The sequence below is a fragment of the Nilaparvata lugens genome, chromosome 5 (genome assembly GCF_014356525.2).
Source record: "Nilaparvata lugens isolate BPH chromosome 5, ASM1435652v1, whole genome shotgun sequence".
Taxonomy (NCBI): domain Eukaryota; kingdom Metazoa; phylum Arthropoda; class Insecta; order Hemiptera; family Delphacidae; genus Nilaparvata; species Nilaparvata lugens.
The window spans coordinates 60,267,275-60,292,546 of record NC_052508.1 but is presented as its reverse complement, the minus strand read 5'-3'; the positions used below and the strand labels follow the sequence as shown (position 1 = coordinate 60,292,546).

The following is a 25,272-nucleotide window of genomic DNA, read 5'->3' as shown; positions in this document are numbered from 1 at the left end:
TTTAATTAATTGTAATCATTAGATAACTCCTGTTTTAGCTTTTGATGAATTGTAGGAAGAGTTAGAAATTAATGCTGTAATACATTTATTTACAGCGGTTCATGTGTGTTCCCAAACCAACTTCTTGTACTATCACCCCTTTGGTTCCACAACTTTATGTAACACCGCTTCAAGACACCCGTTCAGACGACAGGTCTAGGGACGTAAGAGGACGTCGCCGTCAAGCCAAATTCAACCGGTAAAAGCTCACCGCCAAAAACAAGGTACTGTAACCCCGACGATAAAGCAACGTACAAACCAACGAAAGTGCAGTGTAGTGAAACAAAGGTTCATTCGAGAATGTCAATAAAAAGTGGGGATTCAAAATTATTATGAAATGGGTTATATGGGTTACTATCGACGAAATTTGGGTTCAACGGTTTTTTTTTCTTTCTTGAGTAATTTTATGTTGAAGTTAATTATTTGTTATTTGATGACTGATATTGTTTGGTTTTGTGACGTATTGCTATCTAAACGGGGATAGTAATGCGCCCCCGAATCAGATGAAGAATGTCAACAAAGTAACATGAAATTGTTGTTTCTGTTGTTCGATTTTAGTTGCCAATGTTTATTGAAACTGTTTGTATTTTTCAATTATTTCAAATTGTAGTGATTTTCTATAGTATAAACCTATTAAATCAGGCATGGCAAGATTAATTGAAGTTTTCTTGACTCTAGCCCGTTCACCTGCATGAATTAGGTATAGACTCAGGTATTTTCTAGATGTGTCGGCCTATTTCTAAATTCTAAATTTTATTCAAAATTATCTTATCTATTATCTTTTAAAAAGTGCAGGCACAAATACAGTAGTCGGAGAAGAAGAAACAGGCTATTGCCCAAAACTTCTTAGATTTCCTAATTTTGCCTTAAATTGTACAAATATTATGTAGGCTATGTTGTATAAGTGAGTTTATTAATTAATGTTGATGTTAGTTTATACGTTAAATTCAAGAAGGTACATTACTGAATATTAAATACCGTACTTTAAATTCAAGAGCGTAATTATTGAATATTAGACACGTTAAATACAAGAGCGTACATTACTGAATATTAAATACCGTTACATTGAATTCAAGAGCGTACATTAGGTACTGGATATTAAATACTATTAATGATTTAGTTGGATTAATAGTAAATAGTCTTATGTATGAAATAAATTATATGGGTATTTTGAGAAAAGCTTTCATTTATAAAATTAGAATAATATAGACTTACTGTCTTTATCACAAGGATTGGCATTCGATATGCAAGATTCACCCTCACAGCTCGTTTCGTTCATTTTACAGCCATCTAATATAACAATTTGAAATAAAATAACAAATAATAGAAGAATAATGAAACTATAAAAAATAAAATGGAATGTTGAATGAAAATAAAACAATATGTAAAATAAGAACAAGTGATTAAAATGAACACAAAAATAAAATGAAATTGTAAAACCAAACAATTGATGGAGTTTTAAGACACTAAGAGAAATCATAAGTCTCAGGGCAATATTGTTGAAAGCGATATCTCGTAAGATGTGTGATATCAAATTAAAACAGAATTTGAAAGATATTTCGACAAAACTTCAAAGTGATTTCCAGTGATCATAAGATGAGACTCAGGCTAGGCGCACACCAGTTAGTCAAGACAAGATATGATCAGACAAGTTTAGTCACAATACTTCACATTGTTGCTTGTGACGCAACACACACTGATTACTCATTGCAATTAGACATGTGAAGTATTGTGACTGAACGTGTCTGATCATGTCTTGTCTCGTCTTAAATAACTGGTTTGCGACAAGCCTAGAATGAAATCTAGTGTGGAACTCAAGTAAAAGCATAGAGAAAATAATACTCGTTTGTCTCTGGTAAAAGTAATAGAATAGGTAGCTCATTTTTGCAGTAGGCCTACTGTGAAAGAGCAGAAAACAAAATAATTACAAACTCAATTGGGAATGAAATGCATGTACAAAACATTTATTGGTGGATGATAAAATGTTACATTTAGATTGAAAGAGTAAATTCATAGATACTGCTATAGATTCCTTGGTCTTGAAAAACATAAATTGATTCCAGCAAAAATGTTGAAAATCAATAGAAGTAATGAGAGATTTCTACAAAGAGTATGATAAATGAAATTGATTGGTAGGTCTTCACAGAATAAGGAGAATTTGAAAAAAATGAATAGCTAATTTACCAGAATCAACATCAGGGGGTTGCGGAGGAAAGGGTGGGGGAAAGTCATCTTTATCCTCGTTGTTGCCACCAAGAGCTGTTTCTTCACTGCTGTCCTCCTCTGGTTCAATCTGCAACAAAAATTATTTCAAATAATTAAAATAAATAGAATATAAGAATAAATCAAATGAATAATAAAATAAATCACATAATGTGAAAATCAAATAATCACAGTATTAATAATACGATCATATCAATAGTTATCATACCCAAAAAGTTATCATTCCATTTAATTGGATTAATAAATTAGATTTTATTATTTTCAATCATCGCTGGCATGTTAGTTTTCGATCAATTATCAATTCCATATTTCTTTACTTACCGTTAATATAATTTACCTGACAATGATAGAAGATTACAAAAACCTCACAATCAATATAAATATTATCAGTTATCATTCAATTCAAGAATTTATTGATTGCCAATGAATGAACAGTGTGATGATGGCTGTTGTACTTACTCCTCAGCTCTACAGGTCTTTGCAACCCTTGGCCTCCCTCACATAGCCTCTCCATCTGTCACGATCCTCGGCCTGCCCCCTCCAGTTACGAACTCCAAGCGTTCTCAGATCTCGTTCCACATCATCCGTCCATCTATTTCTCGGTCGACCTTTTCTTCTTCTGTTATATATCCTGTCCTTCCATACACATTTCACTACTCTTTCATCTCCCATTCTCACCATATGTCCCATCCATCTTATTCTGCCAGCTTTAATAAACCGCACAATGTCTTCATTGTTTAAGAACTGCTCTATTTCCAAATTTTTTCTTCCTCTCCAAAGACCATTCTCAAAAACAGGACCCATGATTCTTCTCACTACCTTCCTTTCAAAAACTCTCAATCTTTGCACATCTCCAGCTGTAAGCACCCATGTTTCCGATCCATAACTCACCACAGGCCTCACCAATTATTTCAAATAATTAAAATAAATAGAATATAAGAATAAATCAAATGAATAATAAAATAAATCACATAATGTGAAAATCAAATAATCACAGTATTAATAATACGATCATATCAATAGTTATCATACCCAAAAAGTTATCATTCCATTTAATTGGATTAATAAATTAGATTTTATTATTTTCAATCATCGCTGGCATGTTAGTTTTCGATCAATTATCAATTCCATATTTCTTTACTTACCGTTAATATAATTTACCTGACAATGATAGAAGATTACAAAAACCTCACAATCAATATAAATATTATCAGTTATCATTCAATTCAAGAATTTATTGATTGCCAATGAATGAACAGTGTGATGATGGCTGTTGTAGTGTCTTATAATTATAATGAAATAAAAACACATATGTTGAATTACTACTCAGTTTTAGGTCTATTAGCAAAAACTGAATTTTCAATGCTCATGACATCATCGATAAACATGGTTCCTTCTACCAGGACCTCCTAAATACCAGGTATTTAGGTGGTCCTGCTTCTACTTACAACTGTTCATGATGATGATGGACATTCACACTTGATTTTTGTGAATAAAGCCAATAGAAATTACAAGTAGAAATTACAAAATATTGTACTGTTATAATGTCAATATGATTTCCTTACTCCTTATTGTCATGTAGCATAGAACCACTCATTCTAGATTGAAAAGTTCCAAGTATGAATGAATAATGAATTTAGTTTGTGAACATCACCTGTGTTGAATTGCAGAATCATTGATTTTTGAAAAAATCTCTTTAATGGAAATGGAAACAAATTAGGTGCAATATGAACCAAGCAATTAGCTATGATAATGATGGTGATGATGATGATGATGACGATAATGATGATGATTATGTTGTTTATGTAATGGTTTGTTGGTGACGATGCAAATAATAATTTCATGAACATAACTTACTGTACTACTCTCATTGATAGGCAATTCCGTTGTAATAGGAGATTCACCTGAACCGTCTTCTTCAGACAACCCCTAGAATTGAAGTAAAGCAAAATAATAGAAAAATGTAAATGAATAGAAAAGAAAAGGAGTAAAAAATGATGTGAATAGTTTTTAAAATAAATGTAATGTGAAAAATAAAAAACAACTCATAAGTAAATAATAGAAAATTCTCCTAGTAGATAAGTATAGTTAAAAAATCATCTAACTGAGATACTTTTCTTCATGAGATTTGCTCAACTCTTGAAAATATAACGGAGTATTTTTACTGAAGAAGTTTAGTAGGAGGTGTATAGTATTATTCTTCATAGTTTGTGAATAATTTATAAAAACAACGAAATTATTGTTATTGATTTTTAATAGTGAGATATAGATTCTCGGTACCGTACCGTAATTGAAAAACATTACTCCCATGCAGGAAAATCGATTCATTAACTGACACAAATTGATATTTGTAATAAATTATCATTATGAATAGAGTAATGATTCTCAGCGGTTAAAAAGTGGTTTCAGTGACATCTTATTCATTCATTTTATATCGATTGAACTAATTCATTACACATTCTATTCATGTTCAGAAAATAGTTATATATAACGTAGTTGCCAACAAGTTATGACCTTGTTTTCCAGAAAACTCTAGAAATTGCGTGGGGATTGCAAATGTATAGAAGAACTGTAGACTGTTTGAATCTATAAAGTAATTATTTTGAGTGAAGTGAATAAACTCCTGTATCTGGAATCGCTCAGCTTCACTACTGTAATATTCTCTTGAGACTATCAGCTTTCCTTATAAATAAAATTGATGCTTCCCATCCAACAAATATGCTGAGTTTGAAGTAAATCCCACTAGAATGAGTAGGTACTTATAATATTCACTTTCCATCTCTAAATTGAACTATAGTGGAATACTATGACTGTGTCGAAGAGTTTTATATTAAAAAAGTACGGATTATTCAATGAATCTGTGGAATGGAAAGGCATTCAAATTGTACAAGTATTATGTGAGTGTTATGCATTCTTGAATTCTCAATGTTAGTGAATTATTATTGGTAAATTATTAACCACTGTCCAGTGCAACATCCATTTTTTTTATTGTATGATGAGTGATAGAATAATATAAGAAAAGGGAATACTCTCAAGATATGTTAAGACAAACAGACAACAAAGATTTTATGTGAAGTAGAATATTAAGCTGCCAAGTAGATACTACTAGATAGGTACTAGCATAGAGAAACAATAGCGTAAGTAGATATCCCATGGTATAGGGAATTTATGTCGCAACTTTTACTGTTATCTCAAGCCGATTACTGTCGATTATTGTCAATTTTAACTGTTTTGTTGGGGTGAGAGTGTAGGAACGACACAATTTGAGAGACTACCAGCGTCACACAGCTGCATGGGAAAGAACTACGTGGACTATCAGCTTGAGATAACAGTAAAAGTTGCGACATAAACGCCCTATACCATGGGATATCTACTTACGCTATTGTTTCTCTATGGTACTATTTAGTAGGAATGAAAAGCTACTTCGTAGATGAAAATATTGTTTTGTTATTGTTAGATCATTTTGGATTAGTTGTTTTAGTTTTAGTAGCTACTTCTGCTTAGTATTTATCAGCCAAATCTGTTTAGCTGTAACGATTATGCCAAATCTGTAACGATTATTATGTTAGTCTCTAATATATCAGATAGTTCACGTTTGGAACAGTTTCTAATGATGCGGAATATTAGAGAAAGAAGATGGAAGAAACGGTTTGAAAGAAAACCCCAAATAAAATAAAACTCACTTTAAGAAGTTTAATAAAAATGTCATCTGGTGAAATAGTTGTTGTGGAAATGTTATCATCACCAGACCCTTCCTCCTCACTTTTAAAACCCTGTAATTGAATAATAGGAAAACATAAAATTAAAAAAATATATAATAACCAGTGAAAAACGCATAATGGAAAATTATGATATTATGATGAGTTGTACATTGAAAAAGTCTGTATGATTGAAACAAAATCGGACGAGTTTATGCACAAGCTCATAGGGGATCATCCTCAGCTTAAAATATAATTACAATATTGGATAAATTGGGAGAGCCTACTCTCTGTCTTAAATACCAACTCTGCCGAAAAATCTGATCATCCAAAATAAGAAAGAAACATCTCCACATCTCCAAGAGTCAATAAGAAGATGAAATCTCCCAAGTCAAGAAGATAAATTCACAAAAGGTTCTATTCGTATTATGGGCTGAAAGCGTTTTTCAATTCGCTATAATGAGCAAACTAAGAAAATTAGTTGCCAAATCAATCAGGCCTCAAACTCGGAAAACCCATTTCCCAAGAAAAACTCCCAAGAAATGCTCGGCTCAATTTTTCTTTTCTTGCGCTCAAAATCAATTGACAGCGCCGTTTGTATAGAATTAATGACTGTTCATTGTGAGGCTTTTATTTGGATAATCGAAGTTTTTGTTGGCAAGATTCGAAAACGTAGCTCAAGTGCTCAATCTAGGTACGATTTTCACTTTCAATGAAATCTTTGGATGGTTATCCGATATTTTTTATTTGATCTTCTTCATGATGTATCGTCTGTCTCTCTTTCTTTGAATTATATACTTGGTATATACTTCTCTCTCTCTCTCCAATCACTCTAGTTGGAAAGAATTGAATAAATGCATGAAGATCTTATTTATTTGAATCTCTAATCATTATTACAATATAATAGATATTATAGTATAATATCTTATAAAAACAAAATCAACTGACAAAAAAGGAAAAACATTACAATAGGACACCAATAGTGTCCGTGTGTGATAGGAGTAATTTGGTTGTGGAGTCGCAGATCTGGTGTGCCTAAGGTGAAATGCGCCATAAGAACTGATGCCTCGCGACTCACTTGGACACCACTGAACTTGGTGTCTCTGCATGATCTGGTCTGAGAGTCTACTTCAATACTGATTTCATAAGATTTTTCCAATCTAGATTTGCTAATCTAATCTGAGAGTCAATTTCATCATAAATTCCTGTATTTATACGATTTTTCTGATTCACTAAATACTGTCTGATCTCTGATGGTACAATAAGATTAACTTTTAAGGGTTGTGCTGTCGCTTCTTCCCAAGGGTGTGCGTTTGAAGACAGCTTAGCTCACACATCATAGACAGTCAGTCATGTGCTTCAAAATAACGTCCAGGTCATTCGGAACGCACCTAAAAGGTGTAGGACAATCGTCTTTTATTTTCATCTATTAGGCCTAATCACGCACAAGCCTAGAGCATATTTTGAGCTCATATACCTTTATACTCAACAAGAAACCAATCTCAGATTCTTTGTTACTCATGTAGGTTGCTCATACTCCTTATAAAAACTTTTCAACTTGAGTAACTTTCAGTGAAATTGTTTACTTGGCTATGAAATATATCTTAGTCTAAGAGAATGAAGTCTTATAGGTCTCTATTAGGTCTAAGGCCTGGTTGCACAACAACCGGTGAAATTTTAATCGTGATTAATTTCACGATAACCAATCATAGAAAGCTTTTTCGAAAAAGGCTTCTCTGCTTTTTTTTCGAAAAACCTTTCGTGATTGGTTATCGTGAAATTAATCACGATTAAAATTTCACCGGTTGTTGTGCAACCGGCACAAAGAATATAAAGATGAAAAAGTAAAATAAAAGGTTTAAAAGTAGAATCATATAAAGTATCTTAGTCTATAGACATATAGGATGAGTTTCAAGGAATATAATTGATTTTAATGAACCATACAACCGATAGATTTAATTGTCCATTAGATTTAATAAGAGTGTTCCTAGAAACCGGGTCATAGCCACTTCATCTATTTATTTCACCAGTTTACTAAAGTGTCAATTGTATCTAACTCTAGTATTAATAGAAATTTAATATTCTTTATACACATTCAAATATTTTTGTCAAAAATACGTTCATAGAATAGAACTGGAGCATCTAAAGCAATTTTATTCTGGGTTGCTTTTTCTAACTGGAAAAAAGCTGTACCGTAGATTGAGTTTGAGGCATAAGATTTGATTTCCACTGAGGATTAATTCAATTGAGTGAGTAATTCAACGCCACAATCATTGGAAAACGCTGGTGTGAAGGATTTCTATCCTTGAGGAGAATTTTCATCCTTAAGGATGAAGGTAGGGTAAGGTAAACACAGCCCCTCCCTCTCCCTCTCCCTCCATTAGCACCAATCCACAGTGTTCAGTTTGCCAAGATAGTGAGATTCACTTATAACTGTCAGCATTTGTTAAATGGGAAGTATCAATGTTTTTTATAGGGAATGCTGACAGTTTTAAGTGAATCTCTCGAGTCCTTACTCCAACTGTTGAATTTATTCTTTTTTACTATTTTCTCAAGCTGTTTTCCTCTTTTTTCTCATTCGTCCTCTTCTTTTTCTCTTCTCGTTTCTTCTTTAGTTACTTTCTATACTTCCTTCATCTTCCATTCCTTCTATTTTCTTCGACAGGTAGCCTAATAGGCTACTTTAGTTGCAATATTATTACTTAAATAGTCTTATTTCTTTATTCCTATATTCTCTATATTTACATTGTGATTTTCCTTCCCGTATATGATCCACTTCCTTCTCTTTCACATGTTCAATCTTCATTCTTCATTGCGCTCCTCAGTTCTACTCCTTTTTTCTTTCCCTCTTCTTATTCTTCTTCTTCTTCTTCTTCATCATATTCTTCTTCTTCTTCTTCGTCTTCTTCTTCTTCTTCTTCTTCTTCTTCTTCTTCTTCTTCTTCTTCTTCTTCGTCTTCTTCTTCTTCTTCTTCTCTTCTTCTTCTTCTTCTTCTTCCCCTTCTTCTTGGTCTTGTTCTTGTTCTTCTTGTTCTTCTTCTTCTTCTTCTTCTTCTTCTTCTTCTTCTTCTCTTCTTCTTCTTCTTCTTCTTCTTCTCTTCTTCTTCTCCTTCTTCTTCTTCTTCTCTTCTTCTTCTTCTTCGTCTTCTTCTTCTTCTTCTTCTTCTTCTTCTTCCTTCTTCTTCTTCTCTCTTCTTCTCTTCTTCTTCTTTTCTTCTCTTCTTCTCCTTCTTCTTGTTCTTCTTGTTCTTCTTGTTCTTCTTCTTCTTCTTCTTCTCCTTCTTCTTGTTCTCTTGTTCTTCTTGTTCTTGTTGTTCTTTTTCTTCTTCCTCCATTTTCTCATTTTGTCTCCTTCTTTATCTTCTTTTTATGCTTCTTCATTCTTCACCACCCCTCAAATTTAGAAAAAAACTATTTTTCTTTTCTCTTACACTTCTTGCAATTATTCCTTTTTCATTATTCCTCATTCTTCTCACCTAGTCTTATCAGTAATTCGATCATTTTCAGTGACTCCACCAAGAAACTTTTCGTTTTGTTTGCATAGAGAGCAGCAGCATTTCTTAATTTCAGTTCGGGTAGCTCTCCCAAGATCGGCTATATCACCATTTTCAATTCTAAAGGGAAGTTTTCCACTCAAAGAATTTCTATTCATTCAATAGAATATTATTAATTGGATTGGTGTGCTTCAATGAACGAAAATCTTTTTAAACTTTTGTTCGGTTTTTGAACTTTTTGTTTGAAATTTATGAGGATTCAGATTTTTGCCCCACTTGTTGGGTGACATTGTGTAAAGTGGTAAACTGTAAATCCTTTACAGGTGATGCGGTATTTTTGATATTTGTAAGAGCGGTTGCTAAAGTCCCTATTTTGCAAATAAATTCGCAAAAAGTTATGGCCGTCCGGCTCGCAAAATTGCTGGGTTCAAACCACAGCTCTAGCTCAGTGGTAGATGCATGAATTTTCCAAATATAATTAATCACCACAGGGTTCAATGACTGGTGATTAGTATTTCTTACCGCTGCTTCTGTGAAGTTCTTGAAGAATACCAATAAGGAAATCAAAAAGATAGTTGATGACTGATTACCAGTAACCATGCATCCAATCGAGAATAATGAAGACCAACTATGGTTTTTTTCTAGCTGTTTTTTAAAACGCTCGCTATGAATTACAGGTATTCACCAATCTATCCTTCTGAAATTCCTTAGAACTTACAACGCCAGTTCTTGAAGCTCTCTGGATCCTTATATGATATAACTGGAACCTTATTAATATAATTATCAATATGGTTTTTCTGGCGGACTAGTATGACTATCATCAAAGGATGATAAGTACTGAATGCTCTTAATAAGATCAATATTAATTGATTCACTAATTTTATGTGCTGCAGAATATTTTTTCTTGGTACCAAGACAGCTCAAACTGTATATCACGAGATGAATTAGGATATAATAAAAACTTCTATGATTTTGTATGCTGACATAAAACACAAAATATATTCCCATAAAATAATATATATAAAATATTCTTATACCTATAATTTTCTAAATAAGTTCTTTTCTATAAATTGAATGATTATCACAAGGCTTAATAGCATTCACCATTGTGAGCTTTAAAAATTATAAATTTGTATTTAATACTGATACGTGGACTTCAAGTCAATTCAGAATTCTTCAACTTAAAACCTGTTCGGTCTGTAGATTTAACATGACATACTTCAATCAATGAGCAAATAATAATTAACCATACAATGATCTCAGGATTTTTTATGAGTTCGTGCCGTGCATGGAAGTAAGCTTCCTACATAAATCAAATAAATTCATAAAACGTTCTTATAGACTATATGATAGCACTCAACACGTTGCGAATTTTTTAAACTTGAATTAATTTATATAGCGCTTTGATCAATTCCCCAATTTACTGTTAAAAGGCCTTTAAAAACGAGCTCGTTTGAACTAAACACTCACAGTAATGATGTTCTTGAAGGTCTTGTAGAGTAAATTAATTATTTCCAATAATTAATTATGCAGGTCCTTTTCATCTCTGCTGGGCTCGCGCGTGGTCCAGATTTCTTTTAAATTTCTCTCAGTATTATAAATATATTATGGGAACCGATTACAATTAAGAACTCTTTAAAAACACTGAGTTCACAGATAAATAAACATTAATTACAAATAGTTTACATTTAAAAAAGGGATTGGCTTGATGATTTTAAAATTTAATAGGAAGAAAGAACCCTAATTTCCATGATTGTGCATCCTCACAGATCGGGATCACAAGCCAAAAGGAAATGATTTTCAGAAAAATTTCATCTCTTCCTTGAACGATTTGTAAGCTTCCTTCTGATTGGCTTTCTAATTTTAGTAAGACTCAATACAATTGGTTACTTCAGATTTAGGGTTTCTTCAACTTTGTTATAGAAAGATAAATAAAAAGTTTTTATATAAATAAATGGAGTGACTGTCTTAGATTATTCCAATAAATAAATCTCAATACACGATACTATCAAGTACGGTAGTGTACATTTAATTTTTTATATGAGCTTTGTGTACTCTTGGTTTTCATACTTTTTTAGTATAAATACTCATGCAGCAATAATAGTTGTCCCTATTTATTTACATAAACCTTCCCTGAGGTATATAATAGATATTTTGTGAGTAAACTTTATAATTCAATTTATATGGGTTGATCGAGCAATCAGCTGATTTGTTAGGTATCGATTCAAAGAACTGTCGATTTATCCTAGATCGATTGATTCATTTAAAACAAAAACAAACAATTCTAACCTCAAATGTACGTGCAAACTTTTATTTTTTATGATCTGCCAATAATAAATAAGCCACTTTATAATTTTTAATTCTGCCAATGGATTCTCATTATTGTTGAATTACAATTTTGCATGTTTTTTCTTATTGCTTTAGATAATATGATTACTCTTTATCACTAATAACATTCGATTTTACTTGAGTGGTACTTTGACTAGGCTATCTTTCCTTTCTATTTTATAATTACATTAAAGCTCAATAGTTCATTTCAAAAATATTTTGTGGTGCTAAAATACCACGTGACAAATTATTTAGATTTTAATCAGTTTTTTTAGTTATGAGGCTACACATTCGCTGCAATAGTGAGTTTTACTTCAAACTGCTATCATTCTCCATAAATATGATCTATACTTCTCACTTTACTTACTTTAGTTGGCTCTACAGTCCTGGGTGGACCTTGGCCTCCTCAACACAATGCCTCCAAATCGTCTCTTCCCTGGGATCTTTGCCGCCAGTTGTTGGATACGCCCAGCACACGCAGATCACCTATCACATCATTTATCCATCTCGTTCTCGGTCTTCCTCTCTTTCCCGTCCCCACCATTCGTCCATCCAGCAGTCTAAGTTGTGTTCTTTCCATATTCATTCTCACCATATGACCAAGCCATTCCATCCTTCTTGCCTTAATAAATCTTACAATATTTCCTTCCCCTATAGCCTCATCGATTTCGCTGTTATGTCTGGTTCTCCAAACCCCTCCATCACATAGTGGTCCCCAGATCCTTCGATACATCTTTCTCTCGAATGACTTCAGTGCTCTTTCATCCCTGCTCAGCAATGTCCATGTCTCTGCTCCATATGTCACAACCAATCGGACTAATGTCTTGTACATTTTCACTTTAGTTGCTCTTGATACTATTCTACTCTTAAAAATCCTTTGATTTGCAAAATATTCTTTTACAAATACCTTACACATAATCAAGTCAATGATTGGAAGAGATCCAACAAGATTACCCGAAACTGCTTCTCTTCCAAATTTCGATATTATTAGTCTAAATTAATTCCAAAATGACCCTAAATATTGTTTCATTCCTGGAAAATAATTCATCTGAGTGGAGAAAATCTCTACATATCTTTTGCTGGCCTATTTAAAAGTGTTCTTGAAAATGAAAAATAAATTGATTTGAAATCGAAAAAAAAAAATTAAGTTTAAAAGGAGCAGATGCAGTAGTTGTGGATGAGAGGGGGTAGTAGTGCAAGGAGAAGATGAAGAAGGAGAAGGAGAAGGAGAAGGAGGAGAAGGAGGAGAAGAAGGAGTAGGAGGAGGAAAAGAAGAAGGATGAAGATGATGAAAGAGGAGGAGGAGGAGGAGGAGGAGGAGAAGGAGGAGGAGGAGAACTAGAAGGAGAGGAGAAGGCGGAGAAATAGGAGGGGAGGAGGAGAAGGTGAAGGAGGTGAAGGAGGTTGAGGAGGAGGAGAAGAAGTAGAAGAAGGAGGAGGTAGAGGAATAGATTGAGGAAGCAGAGCAGCAGGTTAGAAGAAGGCTAGAGCGAAAATGAAGATGAAGAAGACGAAAAAAACACAAGTAATGAAAAGTTTTTTTGATCAGCTGTTTTAGCACACTTGAAATTTGACAATCTGAATGTCAACGTCAACAATGCTTGTGTCATTGACTTCGGAAGTCTAGGTTAGAAGTTCTATCCTACTCTGAAAATCGAATTTGAATAGTTCATAATATATATATCTTATCTTTATTTCATTCATCCAAATAAATGATAGTATCTTTTGCAGAATACTTATTCAATTCTATAAGCATAAACTGATTCCGTTTCATAACCATTTGTAAACACGTTCACATCAAATCAGAATCAGCTGACTTCAAGGTTATTTTACAGCCCTAGGGCCGTAAAAATTTTACCGGCCTGGTCGGAAAACAATCATTTTCGGCCTCCTTATGACGCATGAAAACGCCATTACATCCAAGTGGGGCGAAAAATATTGTTTCATTCCTTAGTCCAGTCAATATACATAAAAAAGGGGGTATGCTTGCAATTTATATTGTAGTTCTGATTTTTTAATATATTATTTGGGTACATAAGAGAGAAGTCCAGAACCAATTTCTTCATGCAAAATTTTCGTGTGCTAGATACAGTATGGCCAAACCTCGTATTTATTTATTTATACATTAATAGATACATCCTTCTCAACTATGAATGATTGGGAAAGGAACAACAGGCTAAAAAAGCCCAAAACTGTTCCTTTCCCAAATTTAGATAGAAATTTTGATAGTATTGTCGGCTCATTTTCCAGTTTTCAGCTATTTCTGCTAAATCTCGTAATCTGATAGAAAAATTTGCACTTGCCTTGTTCCTAGAATATAACATTCTGAATCAAATGAAATTTTTCGAATATCTCTATATCCTCATGAGTACTGAGTTATGATTTTTCAAAAATGAGTGAAATTTGAAGAGAAAATAAATTTTTGATGAAATTAGATTTTGATCAAAAATATCTTCCGATTGTTACCATTTAGATGTATAATTATAATCCTCTGAGCGTATTTTTGTGTTCTACATCTGAGATCAGGTAGAGCGCTCTATCTCATATAGATTTCCAGGTAAACCTGACAACATGCTCCTTGTATTGTGAAAAACACCTAATTTTCTGCTTCAACCATCATCACCAACTACATAGTCTTCACATCGATATTCGCACAATGACATAAGTTTCATAAGATTAAGTTCTATGAGAATCACCTGTTAGATGCACTTCATTTCAGTATGTCCTAGTGGAGTGGCGCGCTTAAGGACACCTGGAGGATCAAAATTTCAAACACTTATAACTTTAGACTCATGCTCAGATTTCAATGCTTATATTCAATATATAAGCGCTCTACCTACAGATCTTTTGCTGGCCTATTTAAAAGTGTTCTTGAAAATGGAAAATAATTGATTTGAATCGAAAAAAAAATTAAGTTTAAAAGGAGCAGATGCAGTAGTTGTGGATGAGAGGGGGTAGTAGTGCAAGGAGAAGGGAAAAAGGAGAGGGAGAAAAGGAAAAAAAACATAACTATGTTGCATATCAATACTTTTTCACTATTTATTTGAAACACTTATGCAGAGTCTGATGATGACCTACACTGCCGTGCTAAGCACAAAGGGGGTATCTACAGCTGACCTGTTTTGAGAAAAATGAGTTCAAAGTTCAGGCCTGCCAATTTCATTAACTATCAGGTCTAGATACAATGTTGCTATATCACTGAGTTCGTAATTTTTCCATTGACCAAAAAATCCTTCATTCCCATAAAAATACATTTTTGAACATATTAAATCGAACTTTGTTTGCAGATACGGCTAATTAATTAAACCAACAAATATTGAAACACTAAGCCAAATTAGCTGTATGTACATTATACTAAGGCAGTTGAGTGGTAACTGCTGCAGTTACGGCCAAACTACATTAGTAACAGACTTTTACAACTAAGAAAGCTTAGTAATTCATGTATAATTGTCTACTTGAATAAAATTAAAGCTGGAAGGGCTTGAGATGATATATTATTACAAATTAATTATTCAACTGCTTAATAATTGACCGAACGAAATTCCAGAGATGGTGCTATGAAATACTCCGAAACTTCTGCTATTCTGAAAAATTTCCTTCAGATATTTATTCTGTTGTCAATATTTGCAGTTGCACAAGTCTTCAAAGTATTTCTTAATTGCACCATTCTTTGGGAGTTTCGTTCATGTAAGTAAATAAATTATTCTTAAAATTAAAATTGTCCAAGTGAGTCTTAAATAGGTAGTTGAATTTTCAACATTTAGCCTACAAAAATTATATTGTAAATTTGTTACATATTTTTAACATTTATATTTGTAAATGTTGTATTCTACATTTATATTTTCGATAGTATTAAAACAAAATACATTGCAGGCTTAGGCTACAATCACATTAGATGCACGCTGTGCAAGTAATCTGGTGGCATACACGTGCTCATAGAAACAATATTGTGATCATCAGCTTCAACAGTAAAAAAAACAGTAGTTTCTAACACAGTAGAGACTAGTTAGATGTGCAAACATGCACCACCAAGATTAATATTTTGCGAGCATGCATCCAATGTGATTGTAGTCTAATAAATTTTACTCTTGCAAAATATAAAAGGTAAACATTCTTTTGAGTTATTTATTCAATTTTTTACATAACATCCTATCATGTCAAAAATACTTTTAGGAACTAAATAAAACAGTAATTGTAGATCATATGGAAAAATTTATTTTCAAAAACAAATAAGAATAGTTTCATTCATTTGAAAAAATAGTGCCATTCAACAAATTAGTCATTCATCTGAAATAACAGGAAGATTTTCCCAGAATGAAAATCGATTTGTAGGGACAATGCCCTTCTGGGACTCCAGTAGATTCTTCAAAATGGAATCCTTTCTTGACTTCGATATGCCAATAGGATTGTCATGACAAGCCGGTAATTTTATGCCATTTTTCAAAGCTGCCGGAGTCAAAAAATGCAATTCCTTCCACTCTTCTTCTAGATCATTAAAGCCGGTTGTACAGAAGATGGAGAAGACCTCTTCTTGCTTGGACATGAACAACATCTTTTAGGTATGGACGGCTACCTGAATTAAATCACAAAGATATTTACAATAATTACTAAAATATGATTGTAATTATAAAGAGAATGTGGGTATTCACAGATTGTGATTATAGCTATTTCAGACTGCTGTTGTCCATCATCAGAACGAGGTTACAAGGTTGTGTCCTCGTGTTCTGATGATGGACAAACAGCAGTTTAAAATAGCTATAAACACAAATCTGTGAGTACCTACATTTCACTTTATAAGAATAGTACAATAATTTTTTAGTAATTTTGAACAAGTGAAAAAAGAATATTGATCCACATCAAATTGTACAAAAAATTGTTAAAAAAGTTTTAAAACCAAACTTGTTGGGTAGGTGAACATACATGAACAGCAATTATTATCCAACAGGCCTTTCTAATAACAACTATTTGAGCTTCAATACTGAGTGTATTACAACTGTGGCATCTCTGCTTGCTCCATTAAAATTGTTTTAGTGATGATTTTGAATGTAAAAATGTACTGAAACTAGTGTGCTATTCAATATTTATTGAGGTTATTTACTGATTTTTTATTAATTGATTTATTTTACTGATTTACACTAAAATTTGTCATATTCTAGTGCCACTATTGCGGTTCATTCTCATTTTCTTATTTCAATAGGATATTACTAATATTTCAATCAGGCTATATCCCATCAAATGATTGACAAATATGGCCATGTAGTTGTGATCCTATGTAGCACACAATGATTTTGAATCATATGGAAGTTCAACCTAAATTTAAATTAATTGATGATATTATATTAAAGCAAAGGTACTTCTGTATACAAATAATTCAAGTAAGCATATTCCTACCTTGTTCAGGGATGTTTTCATTTTCTGTACATTCATCCAAATTTTGGGAGTCTTGCCTTCTTCCACGTTTGATGCGTGTGTTTGATTCCATTATTTTCCCTTGATTTGGCAACCTTTTGGCTGAATAGTCTTTCCATTTGAAAAAATCATTTGGAGCCATTTCGATAGCCAGAGCTTTGGATTTGGAAGACTGGACAGCATCCTTGAAATCCCCAAAATCGTAGACTTTCTTCATCCTATGTAGAGATTTTTCAACTAAATGGTGAAATGAGTCACATGACATAAACGTATGCCCAGGCTCAAAATATTTTATTTCAATTGTCTCTGCACATATTTCAGTACAGTTTACAACATAAAGTAAGAAACTGTACAATGCCCAATTTTTGTTTTGGGCAGAACAATTATCCATCCATAATACAACATTCTTCACATCACGACAGGTAGTTATTAAAAATTTGTAGATTGTACTTATCAGTTCTTCTTTGTTCCTGCCTCTGATTGCATCATGCCATAAGCAGGCTACAGTTGGAAGATTGTGTTTTTTCCCTACAGGAACAAAACTTTTATTATACACTGTAAGTCTTTTGGTAAAAATGACGCTTTTAAACATTTCACACCTTGGTAACATTATCACCTTCTCCATGTCCACTGAATAAACAACTCTGTCATCTGTTGATCCTTTTTCGGCATCATTCTTGTATTCTGCTCTGGCATCAACAGCCTTTGTAGTGTGCACATTCAAATCTGGCATAACTCACAGTTTTCCTGTAAATCGTCTTTGGTATGGTCATGCAATTGAAGTGTTCGCATTGCTCGCACTCTTCATTACCAAGCTAACAAAAGAAATGTTCTGTTTTGCAACTTCGCTTCTGTACAGATCATATGAAATTTTTGTGGTAGGTGTTTTTTCAAGTAATCTTGATGCATGTCGGTGATGGATAAGTCACTAGGGAGATATCTCCTATGGGGGCATGTTCGCGCCTATAATGAGATATCTTGGTTCAAAAGTCTCAATATTCTCTATTATTGAATTATGACTGCCTTGTTCTTTGAATTTTACCTTTCCTTCCATCACGTTTTGGTGAGATTTTATCTTGTTGTGTTGAAAGTTTCTGTAGAATTTTGTCGTTGTTCTTGTTTTAACCTAATGTGGCTAGAAAAAAACTTTACAGACTTTAATAGAAGTGCCAAACTCTGTTTTTAAATAGTATTCATTAGTAAACAATCTTCTGCTGGATTCTGATCTGCTAGTTTTATGTTTAGTACTCATTCTACTCACTGCATTCAAAATAAAAGCTTTTCTATCTTGAGCTGATTGAAGCTCCCAGTATTGTTGTTTATATCATTTTGTCTGTTTTTTGATATTTGGGAGGAACACTTCAATTTGCATTTCTCTGTACAAGCTGGCTTTACAAAGGGCTCCTGCTACTTCCATTAACTTAGATTTTTTCCTCTCAACTACAGACAGATTATATTTCATTCTTTTTCTGGGATGCCCTTCCTTTGTAAATAGACTTACTTCCCTGTGCATGGTAAGTGATGATTATGCCACTCACTGTAGTATTTGAAGCATTTTCTTTATTTGGTATCAACTTCCAATTCTTCTATGTCTACCACAAGAGCTGTAGGATTAATATCTGAATCAAAGGCACAGTTGGTTTCGTGAGGTATACAATAAACATGATCATTACAACTAGGAAAATTAGCTGCGGAGTCCAAATTTGTTGAAATGTCCATATCAATTGGTAGGCCCATATCAAAGTGATAAAACATATCATCTGAATTAACCACAGCTGGTGTTAGTGAACCATCAGCTTCATTTATTACAAACACCTGGGTCTGTGAACTACAATTTTCAATATTTCCTCTGTCTCATCTGTATTCTTAACAGATGAATGGGATAAAAAATGATACATTATCATTAGTTTACCTAAAGATTTGTCACGTCCAGTTGTAGCATCATGGTAATCTTCAACAATTTCACTTTTTCACATCCTTCTCCTAATGAACTAAACAATCTTCTAGGATAAGTCTACACAAAGATTTGTCCCAGTCAGTTTCAATGTTTACAACACTATCTTCCACTGTTGTAGTTGTAGTTGAACTTCTACAACTGTTTTTATCCACGGAGTTAACCGCTGTTTTTAAATTAGAACACAGACTCACCATAAGTTCACCTCTACTTCCAGACATTATGAATCCGTATAGGCCTATTTAAAGAAATTATTTACTATCAAAGCAAATTATTAACCAACGAAGGAAGAGGTCAAAAGCAACATACTAGCCTAAATGACAAACCAGTCTACAGACGAAAATTATGTTTTTAAGGGTTATAAAATTTCGTGGGAGAATATTGCCAACATACTAAACCAAAAAGGTGGTAACTGCTAACTTATTAAGGTAAAAAGTTGTATTTTCACAATACTAAAACAACAAGTTGTATCTACAGTGGATACCCCTATTATTGCCTAGTATTTTCACTTACAACTGTAAAATCTGGTAACAAAATATTGCAACATACTAAACCAAAAAGTGGTAAACTGTAATGTTACTAGGGTATAAAAAAGTTGTATTTCCACAATACTAAGACAACATGTCATATCTACAGTAGATACCCCTATTATTGCCTAGTAATTGTCACTTACAACTGAAAACCTTCGTAAAATAGACAATTTTGCAGATACGACAAACTAAATAATCGAATTAAAAGGGAATATTTGTTTTTACGGCCAAAAAACCTGGAGAAGGAGGAGAAGGAGGAGGAGGAGGAGAAGGAGGAGGAGGAGAACTAGAAGGAGAGGAGAAGGCGGAGAAATAGGAGGGGAGGAGGAGAAGGTGAAGGAGGTGAAGGAGGTTGAGGAGGAGGAGAAGAGGAAGGAGGAGAAGGAGGAGAAGGAGGAGAAGGAGGAGAAGGAGGAGAAGGAGGAGAAGGAGGAGAAGGAGGAGAAGGAGGAGAGGAGGAGAAGGAGGAGAAGGAGGAGAAGGAGGAGAAGGAGGAGAGGAGGAGAAGGGAGAGGAGGAGAATGAGGAGAAGGAGGAGAAGGTGAAGGAGGTGGAGGAGGTTGAGCAGGAGGATAAGAAGTAGAAGAAGGAGGAGGTGGAGGAATAGATTGAGGAAGCAGAGCAGCAGGTTAGAAGAAGGCTAGAACGAAATTGAAGATGAAGAAGACGAAGAAAAAGAAGTATGGAAAAATGAATGATGAAAAGTGAAAAGGTGAAGAATGCCTTCAATCACTGTAGTGATTCCACTCTAAACATACTGTCAGCATTCATCAATGTCATAGCATCAATGCTCCTCATTCAACTGATGCTGACAAAATGAAATGAATCACACCCTAGGAAGCAATGAAAGGTGGATATTGCATTGAGCATATGTATATTTCAGTCACGATTCGTGCAGAGCAGTTCTGTAGCTGTATGGGAAACGCATTACCGACTTTTCTTGGAAAAACGGTGACTCATCCCAAGGGTGGTATGATAGGGGGGGGGGGCGAGATGTCCTTCGCCTCCCTCCAAGAATTTCCATAGATTCGAACTTCCCTCTTTCCTTCTCCCTTTTTGCCTTCTCTCTCTTCCATTCTTCTCATTTCTCACTTCCTGTTTCCCTATTGTATTTTCACGTTTCTTTCGCCAGGTTGTCTCAAGGTTAGTGCATGGGTACTATGTATCCTAACCTTCACTGTATACTATAGGGTACAATAATAAGGATGCTTTTATTCCTTTGAGTACATAAAAAATGGCAATTGGAAACGTCAATAATAAAATATAATACTAATTATAATTAAAATACATTGGTTAAAATTAGTGAAAATACAATTACTATGAAATAACGTGAAAATACATGTGTACAAGTGTAAAATGAAGTGATCTTCTATATATATAAAAGCGAAATGGCACTCACTCACTGACTGACTCACAACCTCGCAGAACTAAAAATCTACGGACCAAAAACGTTCAAATTTGGTAGGTATGTTCATTTGGCCTTTAGAGGCGCACTAAGAAATCTTTTGGCAATATTTTAACTCTAAGGGTTGTTTTTAAGGGTTAAGTTCGTCTTTTAGCATGTATCTTCTTCTTCTCCATCTCTTAATTATAATTGAAATGTCATATATGTGTTACTATGGAACTATAATCTAGATAGAGTACCTCTTCGAAACAGTTGTTAACAAACTGGCAACTAAATTAATAATTTTGTCAGGTTGGCATTAAGTTGAGTTGACTTGTTAGGTTGGCACCAAGTTGAAGATTGAAATGCATTTATCGCGGAAAAATTGATTGGCACTGCTACTTCAATCAGAGCTATTCCTGGGAATATTATATTAGCTACTAGCCGTCTCGCTTCGCTCACCAATCCGTTTAGTCTGGACCCCCGACTGGATTGTCCTAACATATGACAAAATTGCCCAAATGATAATGCAGGCGAGCGAAGTGAGCCTGCTGATCTCATTCTTGGACGATCCAGTCGGGGGTCCAGGGGGCGGAGCCCCCTGGCTGACGGATACGGCGAGCGAAGCGAGCCTGACGGCGAGTTTTATATATACATAACACAGGCAATAGGCAACCATGGTCAGCCTTGAGGAAAATAGAAAAATCGATAAGCTCAATATGGCCATCCTAGACTCAAACTGAGTTGAAAAATTAAAATTTGAAAAAGTTTTCCATTTTCATCTGGAAGAAGTCATCAAAAGAAGAGGGTTTGCAAAAGAATGCCCTCCAGTCAGACTTAAATCTGGACTTCTGCAAACCCTTGCCGAGCATGGCAGCACATTAAAAAGCTAAGGGAATGTGTTTTGGACTTTTAAAATCTTTCCCAACCTAGAATAAGGAACATCAATTCTATATCTGTTTCTTGTTATAGGTATAACTTCTCGTTTAGTATATGGTGAAAAGTGTAGTGTAACTTCTATACTAAGAAGGTAGCCTATACATTTTAGCAGAGAAAACTTATTCTAAAGATTGTTTTATTATTTGATTTTAGGTACTATAGAGAAGAACCATTAGTTATCTAACTTGTTCCAAAGATTGTTTTATTATTTGATTTTAGGTACTATAGAGAAGAACCATTAGTTATCTAACTTGCATGCCTGTTCTTCTAGCTCTTATATACGATTCCAATATAAATAGAAAATGGAAACATTGGCATATCGACAGTGCAAATTGATCAATAAAGATGAACATGAAGAGGAATGAAAGTATTATGTTGTAAAATGATAGTATCTTCATATGGAGGTCGATTTTTATTTATTTATTTACAACAATATGGGAGCATACGGGAAAACCCCAAGAATTGCTCCCCAATAAAAAAAAACAATAATCACTTTACAAATAAATTGAAAATCGAGAGAAAGAAACAAGGAAAAAACTATTTCATATTAGTGAAGAAAAAAATGTTATGAGAAATAAAATATACTGAAAACTAAATAATATACTGAATACTAGAGACTATACTATATACTAGAAACCATTTACTATATGAGAAAATAATATGGGAGAAATCAAGAAATTACAAACAACATTCCAAGAATGATGTGAATTATATGCTGAGAATTAAGAATAAGAATGAGATGAATGATAACAGAAATATACTCTAAAGCCTCAGTAATTCGAAAGTTTAATTATTTCAAAGTTTCCAATGATTTTTATTTTCTGTCCAAACCTTCCACTTATAACATGATGATAATAAATCCAACAAATATGTAATAAGAAATACGAAAGACCGTTACTTCGCTCTTTATTGTAGAATACTTGGGCCTACCCAAGTATATAAAAACTAAAGTGGGAGTTTTCACCAGTCCGGTCTCACCAGATATCAAACTATCTGTAGATACATAATAAATAACAATATACAGTAGTTCTATGATTAATTTCACACAGTATGAACTGGAGAAATATTAATCATCATAAGGATGAATTGCAATTTTAATTGCGATAATATCGACAGAGTTTGTGGAGCATGTAATCTTGCTTAGTAAGGTACATCAAAGAATAATTTGTATTTGAAAATTTGAGTTTAAATTGTGATATTTTTAATAGTTTCTCCATCAACTATTGGCTATGAACATCTACTGATCTGCGCTCAGTTGAATAATCTTTATTCATCTTTAAAAGATAATAAAGATTAATCTTTATCTTTTACTTTAATCTTTACTTAAATCTTTATTTACTTTAATCTTTTACGAATAATCTTTATCTTTCACTTTAAAAGATAACCCGAGAGTTTATTCATTTATTTATACATTGATAGATGCAATATCAACGATGAATGATGAGTTCATAAAAAATATAAATGTAGATGGGATGTTTCTACGATAATGTTCACTTCATTATAGTTTCTACTATAATGTTCAATGTCAAATTTAATCCATGATTCTCACTCGAACAATGTTGATAGTTCAATGTTAATCTCAATTAAAAATTATCCGACAATTCTTTGCTATTTCTTATCAAACCCCTTTTTCACGAATTATATTTTATTTCTCTAAGGCATGAGAAAATATTGGGAAAACTTCTGAATAAAAAATTAAGTAGAGAGTTTATCATCAATGAATGCAAAACGAATAGTTTCTACCTGAATGGAACTTTTTAAAACTAAAAATATTGAATGAGATTACTGCTTTCAAGTAAAAATAAAATTATTCGGAAATTCTTTGCTACTTCTTTTCAAACCACTTTCCACGAATCATGTTTCATGTCTTTTTAAGGCATGAGAAAATATTGGGAAAACTTCTGAATAAAAATTAAGTAGCAAGTTTATTATGAATGAATGCGAATTGAATAGTTTCTACCTGGAAGGAACTTTTCAAAACTAATATTGAATGGAATTGTTTCAAGCTCACTGTGCTCTATATAGTGTGATTCACTTTAAATTGTCAGCATTCCTCATGAATGTCTTCCATTCAACCAATGCTCAAAACCCAAAATGAGTCACACTATAGAAGTTCAAACTTCATCTAAAATATTCAACTTAAAACCTATAAGTGAAAAAAAAACGGAAATATGATGAACAGTAGCAGTGGAAGCTCGTGATTCATTACCCACTTTTTCTAGGTTGCCTAGATGATGAAGTTCAGCTAGCTGTAACTATTCCCTGTTTCAAAACTTTTCTATTCATGGTTCAGTGAATTTCAAAGTTTCACCCCCCAGTTGCTCTTGAATTTTGAGTTTGGGTAATGAATTTTCTATCAAATCGAGTCGGAGCTTTATTGGAATAGTGGAACGGTAGTGGTAGTTGTTGGATTGGATATTAGTAACCCGTAAAGCTTTGTTCGATAGAAGCATGATTGATTAAATACTTCACTATGATAGTCAACACATTACTATGATGGTAAAAATGTGAATAAAAACCTGAATATTGACTGAAAAGTGTCATGTGAAAATTCTTTATTCTTTATTAAATTTAATTTATTCATATAATAAGTTCATCATCAGATATTATATTATATTATATATATAGATATATATATATATTATATATATATATATATATATATATATATATATATATATATAAGCGAAATGGCACTCACTCACTCGCAGAACTAAAAATCTACCGGACCAAAAAACGTTCAAATTTGGTAGGTATGTTCAGTTGGCCCCTTAGAGGCGCACTAAGAAATCTTTTGGCAATATTTTAACTCTAAGGGTGGTTTTAAGGGTTTAAAGTTCGTCTTTTAGCATGTATATTCTTCTTATTCCAATCTCTTAATTAGAATTGAAAAATGTCTATAGCATATGTTACCATAGAACTATAATCTAGAGAGAGTACCTCTTCGAAACAGTTGTTAACTGGTAACTAAATTAATAATATTTTCTCAGGTTGGCATAAAGTTTAGTTGACTTTGTTAGGTTGGCTCCAAGTTGAAGATTGAAATGAATTTATCGCGGAAAAATTGATTGGGCACTGCTACTTCAATCAGAGCTATTGCTGGGAATATTATATCGTCTGATATGGCGAGCGAAGCGAGCCCGCTGATCTCATTTTTTCACGGGGGTCCAAGGGGCGGAGCCCCCTTGCTGGACGGATATGGCGAGCGAAGCGAGCCTGTTTTTTTACGGCGTACCAATGGCGAGCGAAGCGAGCCTGACGGCTAGTGATTATA

At 33.4% G+C, this 25,272-nt stretch overlaps 2 protein-coding genes across 17 annotated transcripts in view; both read right to left on the bottom strand.

The window, feature by feature from the left end:
• LOC111049426 (collagen alpha-1(XV) chain) overlaps positions 1–25,272 on the bottom strand; it is a 364,911-nt gene that overhangs the window by 31,205 nt on the left and 308,434 nt on the right. For 9 of the 16 annotated variants that reach the window (XM_039428928.1, XM_039428931.1, XM_039428933.1 and 6 more), the window contains 4 exons: positions 5,946–6,035; positions 4,120–4,191; positions 2,224–2,332; positions 1,255–1,329 (listed from right to left, as the gene is read on the bottom strand). In XM_039428928.1, coding sequence (XP_039284862.1) covers positions 1,255–1,329; positions 2,224–2,332; positions 4,120–4,191; positions 5,946–6,035 — 346 coding nt within the window. The remainder of the gene's footprint in view (positions 1–1,254; positions 1,330–2,223; positions 2,333–4,119; positions 4,192–5,945; positions 6,036–25,272) is intronic. The other 7 variants (XM_039428940.1, XM_039428942.1, XM_039428941.1 and 4 more) reach the window with 5 other exon arrangements.
• On the bottom strand, positions 15,989–17,494 carry LOC120351460. Its single transcript, XM_039428943.1, has 2 exons — positions 17,174–17,494; positions 15,989–16,355 (listed from the first exon to the last, which is right to left on the bottom strand). The coding sequence occupies exons 1-2, from the start codon at positions 17,454–17,456 to the stop codon at positions 16,276–16,278; spliced, it is 363 nt and encodes a 120-aa protein (XP_039284877.1). The 5' UTR covers positions 17,457–17,494; the 3' UTR covers positions 15,989–16,275.